This window comes from Sinocyclocheilus anshuiensis, unplaced genomic scaffold (genome assembly GCF_001515605.1).
Source record: "Sinocyclocheilus anshuiensis isolate Anshui unplaced genomic scaffold, SAMN03320099.WGS_v1.1 scaffold822, whole genome shotgun sequence".
Taxonomy (NCBI): Eukaryota; Metazoa; Chordata; class Actinopteri; order Cypriniformes; family Cyprinidae; genus Sinocyclocheilus; species Sinocyclocheilus anshuiensis.
The window spans coordinates 729,581-737,888 of NW_015539892.1; the positions used below are offsets into that span (position 1 = coordinate 729,581).

Sequence of the window (8,308 nt, forward strand, 5' to 3'; positions counted from 1 at the left end):
TGATGCCAACCCTGAAACAACATACAGAACTACCACATTTTGCTATAAGTTTGATTGCATCATATAATAATTGCTGTTAATAGTGTTCATCGTCTGTTTGATTACGTCTTTAAATGATTACGTCTTTAATTGATTTTTCCGTACATTTCTGCCATATGTACATTAACTGACAGTCACCGCTGATAAGCTACCACTAAATATTGTAGAAACGTAATTTGCTGTAAAGTTGCTTTGCAACGATTTGTATAGTGAAAAGCGCTATACAAATAAACTTGAATTGAATACACAAAATAAATGTAAATACTAAAAAAAATTGTTTTTTTTTTATCAATATTTTGTACATAATACAGGTCATTAATACAAATATGGGTGGAAAAATTGGTAACACTTTATTTTAAGCTGTCATTGTTACACGTTACATGTACTTACTATTATAATAACAATTAATTATGCATAATTACATGCAAGTAACCTGCACCTAAGCCAAATCCTAACCCTAACCATATAGTAAGTACATGTAGTTAATTAATATTACTCAGTACTTAAATGTATAATTACACTGTACACCTTAAAATAAAGTGTAACCGAAAAATGTACTTGTCGTTAAAGTAATGCAATAATGCAAAAAATCCTAAACATAGGCTTAATTTTTCTAATGCAAAATATGATTTCTTTCTTTCTTCTTTTGATTCTGTGGTGAAAAAGGACCTGGGTGATTTTTTCATGAGATTCAACCACAACAGCCTGACAGCCAATGTAAAGTCTCCTAATGCAGAGAATTTCATAGTGGCAAGCGTGACCAATCGCTAATTTGTGCTCAGTGTGATGTTAACTTTGTACTACATTAACTCCGTTACTGGTGGCAATAAAATTGTGGTCAGGCAGATTAGTCAGACAAACAGATTGGTGATCCACAAACAACACACAGAAGGATCAGGTGGAAACCGCCATCAGATTCCACATTGTCCTTTGTATTTATGTAGCCAAACATATGGCAATGTTTCTACTGAAACAGCAGAAGTTGAGACACTACACCTTGAAAACAGATTAGTAAGAATAACCACAGCTACTTCCCTGTATTTTGATCAACTTAATTCTCATAGGTCACAGACGGGGATGGTGTTGTATGTGAAACTTTCTCAGACCACCAAAGAAGGACCTGATAAAGCAATGCTAACATAATCAGAACGAAACTGTTCTGATATTTTCTTGGCAAATACCCAGTAGTGTTTTCTGTCTGAATAAAATCAAAAGAGAGATCTGACCTCTGGAGAATTTGCAAAAATGTATTTCAGGGTACAAAACTCATCTTCTGGATGAACATTATTTTTTTTAAGCTGTCTGGAGTTTTTTTTGTACATATACAGTACATGTGCCAATACTGTAAATCTGACAAGAACTCAAGAGGTTTTTAGTTTGAGATTATTCCATCTATTGTTTTGTGTGAAAGTGTTAAACTGTTTTAAAATGGACTGGCTCATCAATATATTTGAGCATACAAATATAACATGTAAACAAAACCTTTATTATTTGAAATGAGTGCTGTCAAACGATTAATCGCGGTTTTTGTTTGCATAATATATGTGCGTGTTCTGTGTATATTTATTATGTATATATTAGTATTTATTTAGTTAATATTTATTTTGAACAATATACACTACCGTTCAAGAGTTTGGGGTCAATAAGATTTTAATTCATTTTTAATACTTTTATTCAGAAGGGATCAATTAAATTGATCAAAAGAGACAGTAAAGACATTTGCATTTCACAAAAGATTTGTATTTCAAATAGTGCTGTCAAACGATTAATTGCAATTAATCGCATCCAAAATAAAAGTTTTTGTTTACATAATATATGTATGTATGCTGTTATTATGTATATATAAATACACACATGCATGTATATATTTCAGAAAAAAAAGTTATGTTTATATATTAAATATATTTATTTATAATATATATTTTATAAATATAAACATGTAAATACATGTAAATATTTTCCAAATATATACTGTATGTGTGTGTACTATTATATACATAATAAATATACACAGAACACACACATATATTATGCAAACAACAACTTTTTTGTATGCGATTAATCGCGATGAATCGTTTAATCTAATTTAAAATAAATGCTGTTCTTTTGAACTTTCTATTCATCAATAACTCTTAAAAAAAAGGGACCATGGTTTCCACAAAAATATTAAGCAGCACAACTGTTTACGAAATTGATAAGCATCCTAAAATGCATAAAATCAGCAAATTAGAATGATTTCTGAAGGATCGTGTGACACTGAAGTTTGAAGTAATGATGCTGAAAATGTAACTTTGCATCACAGGAATGAATAAATTACATGATAAAATATATTTAAAATGGAAAACAGTTATTTTAAATTGCAATAATATTTCACAGTATTACTGTTTTATTGTGTTTTTGATCAAATAAATTCAGTGAGCATAAAAGACTTCTTTCAAAATCAATTAAAAAATCGTAACAACCCACCGTCTTTGAATGGCAGTATATAGATTGCTGTATGTTTTAAATCTTCTTTTGTGAGATGTTCGGCTTGAAAAGGTAGCTTTTTGTTAGACAAAACATTCAAAAGTCCTCACAGCTCAAGAAACTCCCAAATGATGTCCTGCTGTCATGCTTAATGGATCTTTAGAACAGAACCGGATGAATTACCCTGTGGACCTAGATTTAGTGGTTTGTACTCACTAACTTCATTTTTACAATCTGTTTTCTGCATGAAGAACAATCCTGAAACTCAAGCTTGGAAACTTGCAAAACATCTCATGGTTTGAATTATCGCTGCAATCCAAGAATCCATTGTTCCAGCTTTGAGTTCTTGCCTTTTATTGAAGAATGGAATCCATTTCAGATATGTGATTGTTTTCCTGAAGAGAGAAGAGATAATAAATCATATTTTTAGTGACTGTTAACTTTAACATTCCTATGGTACAACGTGTGAGCGTTTGATGATTTATAAAACTGATATGACAGTGTTTTTAAGAACATATTCCCTACTCTCATAAGCTCTGGTCTTCTGACCTTACAATATCATTTAGGTTTCTCATTTCTCCTGCCTCTGTCCATACATCTCTTACCATGTCTTCGTCACAATCCTCGTGTGTGTGCTCCTCGCCCTCCTCCACATCACTGTGCTGCAGTTCCTCTGACTCTGAGCCTGACTCGTCCTGAGACAGTTCGCTCTTCATTTCATCTGCCTTCTGCAACTCTGTACACAGACAAACATTTGTTTATATACATTTACGTACATTTACATACACAACATCAATAATTAAGCTACACTTACATAACTGGTGCTGTAACATGTCATCAGGCTTTTTGACCTTGTAATGCCTGACACATAAAATAATAGTCTGAAAATATAACTCGTTTAAATATAAAAAACAATGTTTGCATATGTATCATATTTGATACATTTGGCTTTTATGGCTCATATAGTATGATATAGTCAGAATATGAAGCTCATACTTAAGGATTCAGAGGCCCAAACTAAGCAAAAATATGCAATTTGGTGCAGATGTTGATATTTCTATGGCCAAGAAGTAAGCTGAAATTCTAATAGCCTGTAATGTAAATCAGTGAGATCTTTATAACAGTAGCCTATAGCAGACTACTTACATAAAATGCATAGAAATATCAGTTGTCACTATATTTCTCCCAAGTATATGTCTTAGGAAGATATTCAAATGCTTAGGTTTATGATTAAACCTGTATTTTTATTGTGGGGGGCAAAACAATGACATACAATACAATGATGATTGAGAGATGAACAAATAAACATTACTCAAAAACCTGACTTGATACAATTGATCATGATTTTTCTATAAAAAAAAAATTAATTAAGATTAATAAAAGGGCTGTCAATAGATTACAAATTTTAATCTAATTAATTACATGGTGTGGTGATTAATTCATCTAATTATTCACATGTTAATTGCAATTTTAAAAATGTAAAGCCATTATTGTGTTACATGAGAAAAGCATGAAATAGATATTACAAAAAGTAGCTGCAGAAAGATTTTTTTTTTATTTCCAGATTTTTTTTATTAATACGTAATTATGAAATAATTTTTAATGAAATTATACTCTAAATAAGAAATTAAACTGCCAGTAGGTGGCCGTAAATGTAATTGATTCATTCATTTGATTCGTTCAATCGGCTGATTTGTTTAGGAATGAAATAAATGGCTCTTTTTTTGAATGGGCTATTGAGTCATTGGTTCACCCGATTTGTTCAAAACGCGGATTCATTTAGAAATTGTGTGCTGCTTGGAGACGCACAACAGTTCTGCAAAAACAATATTGTGTAGTATTCTAGAGAATATTTAGTTCCTATTTACTGAACCGTATAAAATCAATACCACATTTGCACTCGTGCTAAACTCGTGTGATATTGCACTTGTTGCTCGTGTGATATTGCTTACCTATATCACATGATATAAATGAGATAAAATATCATATAGGGGCGTTTTTCCCCAATATGATGAATTTTAGGGGCATATGCCTGCATTCCATCACGAAGTGAGTTGTTCCCCTACAACACCAATCAACTGTATAGAGCTCCGGACGTCCAGTGACCCATTCTGTTTACACCACCATGCTGGCAGGCAGGGACAGCCGGGAGCGAATATGAAATGAATGGCACCAGCATGAGTTTCAAGGCAACAGAGTTCACTACGTACTTTAATTCAAAAGACATAGACATGTACATAGCAAAACTTAATAGATTAAGCATAACAGATCCCAATAATGCCCCCGTGGTGCTTTTAACGTGTAGTCTATCAATAAAGGAATGGATAGATTTCCTGACCTGCAGTATCCTGATATCTACAACTACCTCATCAACTTTCCCTCCTAACGTTACTCCGGAGACTCTTTAAAAGCCTACAAAAGCCTGGAGGGGTACAAATGGAGGCAATCTAATTTTTTGATGAATATTCAACCTGCTATGTCATCACTGGAAGGGTAAGTCAACTGTGTTGTTAGCTAACGTAATCGACCCTAGCTGTCCTTGTAGGTAGCCAGCATAGCTATATCACTGTGAGTACAGTAGACATCATAAATGTCATGAAATCTTACCCGTTTAATCTCAAATTTTGTGTTGGTTAGCATGTTTTATTGCAGTGAACCATTTTAGTCATCTATCGGGATCCTTAGGAATACGATAAAATGATTTCCCCTTTGCTTTATGGGACAATCGCGTATATACAGTATATACAATCGTATATATGCAATAAAAGACGGCTTCCCTTATTGATCACGTCTCGGGTAGATTGCATGTTTTCTTGCACGGCGGGATGTTGGACTCATGAAAAATAATCACGTAGTTTGTATTTGTCAAAACAGATTTACCGAAGTCAAAACACGGACGGAATTGGCAGTAGCGGGAGCGCCGCTTAATTGTGAAGCGGGAGCAGTGTTGCCAGACGTACGATAACTAGCGTTTCATTATTATAATGAAAAAAATCCCATAATGTACGATAATTTCGAAATTTCAGAACGTTTTTTCCAAAGTCAACCTCATCAAAACAAAGCCATGAAATCGGCTCATTACCGACGCTCTAAATGGGTTGGTGCACACCTCAGGACCCTCAAAATCTGGCAACACGCAGGATTCTGATGACAGCGACTCTGAGGTGGAGTTTGGACCTTCCCGCAAGGTACGCCTATGGCCCTATGATTTCCGCGATGAGGAAAACACGGATAGAATTGCGGAATCCAGTCAACAGAATTTACTGTATAACGCGGAATGTCACGGAATTTGTCAAAGGTTGGATGAATTAATCAAAGGAAGGTCATTACAGTTAAATCGTGATATGGAATAGTATCTGTAAACATTAAGCCGCAAAAAGGCTATTTAAATATAAATCCTGCATGTTCTGTGTCTGTCTGAATCATAGTCTATGGTCTGAATGAATGTTACGCGGTTTTGTTTACTACACACATACTGAAGCGCGCGTGACACTGGCTGTGATTTCAGCATCTGCCTTCTCACTAAATAGGACATAAATACATGAACAACATCCCCAGAACTGCTCTGTCAAAAATATATAGTTTCTGCCAGAAATGAATTACTATTGTTCAGTAGAATGTATGTACCACTACTACTACTAAAATTATTAAGGAATATTCACAATATTTCTTCCATGTTTTAATTTTAATTGTAAATCCCCTTTGTTTGCCAAAAAATTACATTTGTTTAATTTTCATTAATTAAAAGATAAATTAAATTAATGTGTTATGCCTTCATTCCATAACCAGAAAAATTAAAATACACAACGCAGAATTTCGAAAGAATTTTTTTTTTTCGTAAGGCTATAAATAAAAGTAGTTTTTATGCATTCAAATAATTAGACATTAAAACACAGAATTTGGTAACAATAAACAAGGTAAAAAAAATAGAACATTTCATAAGACCCTAAACATGTAATTTTTGTTAAACTTTTTAATAGATTTGATGTTGAATTGTATACGTTTCATTATTTAATTAGACGTGATTGTTTTGATTAATACAATTTTATTTAACCATTTAAAAAGGAGTCCAGAAAAATTTAAATGGAAAAAAAAAACAGAATCCAAAAAAATTTAAATTTAGAATAAAAGAAAAAATAATGGAATTTGGGAAAAAATAAAACGTATTTCATATGGCCCTTGCATAGTTATTTATTTATTGTGGTGATTTGAAGGTTTTGTCAAAAAGTTGTTGTTCTAGTCTAGTAGATAAATAGCTGTATTCTGTAAGTTTTTACTCGTGTACGATAATATTCTTCCAAATACGATAATTTTGAGCTTCTGGTACGATACTTGGACATTTCCAATCTGGCAACACTGACAATAAACAAGGTGAAAAAATAGAACATTTCATAAGACCCTAAACATGTAATTTTTGTTAAACTTTTTAATAGATTTGATGTTGAATTGTATACGTTTCATTATTTAATTAGACGTGCTTTTGATTAATAAAATTTAATTTATCCATTTAAAAAGGAGTCCAGAAAAATTAAAATGGAAAAAAAAAAAAACAGAATCCAAAAAAATGTACATTTGAAATAAAAAAAAAATGGAATTTGGGAAAAAATAAAACGTATTTCATATGGCCCTTGCATAGTTATTTATTTATTGTGGTGATTTGAAGGTTTTGTCAAAAAGTTGTTGTTCTAGTCTAGTAGATAAATAGCTGTATTCTGTACGTTTTTACTCGTGTACGATAATTTTCTTCCAAATACGATAATTTTGAGCTTCTGGTACGATACTTGGACATTTCCAATCTGGCAACACTGAGCGGGAGCAACCAGCCAGCAGAGGATTCTGCAGCCTTCCTCAAACAGTTATGTTCAGGATTTTCTGATTTACTTAAATACTGTTTGAGGGGGCAAGAAACGGGCCAAGGGAGGTCATGTACGGGACACATAAATTAAGCCCAATATACGGGACGTCCCGGCTAATATGGGACGGTTGGCAACCCTAGCTTTCCCCTGCCTGTTCTGGCATCCTGGTGCACAGCAGCTGTCCATCATGTTGAAATAGTAAGGTTTGTAAGGTCTAAATAGTCTGGTTTTAAATTATTGTTGTACAACTGTCGATACCAATGCTCTAGCGCTCTCCTGATTGCCTGCCAAAATAATTTAGAGTGCGTGACGTCAACCTATGGAGCTCTATAGGCAGGGTTGCCAGGTTTTCACAACAAAAACCCGCCCAATTGCTACTCAAAACTAGCCCAGTCACGTTTCGAGGGGTAAATATCGCATTCAGGTGGGGTAAAATGTTTTTGGTGGGGTTCCCCTGATAAAATGCACATTTTAGGGGCTATATATCACATTATTGGGTACGCTTAAAGGGGTCCTATTATGCTTTTTCACTTTTTAGTGAATTTTAGTCAGTGTGTAGTGTGTATGTTTGGGCATATAAAAGATCTTCAAACTTACAAATCTCAAAGTCCACTCCAAAGGGAGATATTTCGTTTTTAAAAAATCCCTTTTCAAGAACTACAACGAACGGCTCGTTTGGACTACAGCGTTTGTTTTCTGGGTTTTGTGATATCACAAAGCGGCCCATTAGAATATCATTAAAATAATTCCCGCCTACGGAAATTCGAATGGTTGGGGGGTGGGGAGGGGCGAGGGCGTGGTTAGAACGCTTGGTTGAGTGCATCAGACGAGACGACGACGACGAAGAAGAAGTGCTGCTGTAGCCTCAAGTTTTCGCAAGTTATTACACATGCACCTGAATAATTATGTATGTAAATATGTATGTTACAATTATGAAAACGTTTTTA

The 8,308-nt window shown here is 33.7% G+C and overlaps 1 protein-coding gene across 3 annotated transcripts in view; it reads right to left on the minus strand.

The window, feature by feature from the left end:
* The window catches only part of LOC107685811 (RNA-binding protein Raly-like), an 85,250-nt gene that overhangs the window by 1,619 nt on the left and 75,323 nt on the right, over positions 1-8,308 (minus strand). For all 3 annotated transcript variants that reach the window (XM_016482540.1, XM_016482539.1, XM_016482541.1), the window contains 2 exons: positions 3,111-3,241; positions 2,856-2,900 (listed from right to left, as the gene is read on the minus strand). In XM_016482540.1, coding sequence (XP_016338026.1) covers positions 2,859-2,900; positions 3,111-3,241 — 173 coding nt within the window. In that variant the 3' untranslated portion in view covers positions 2,856-2,858. The remainder of the gene's footprint in view (positions 1-2,855; positions 2,901-3,110; positions 3,242-8,308) is intronic.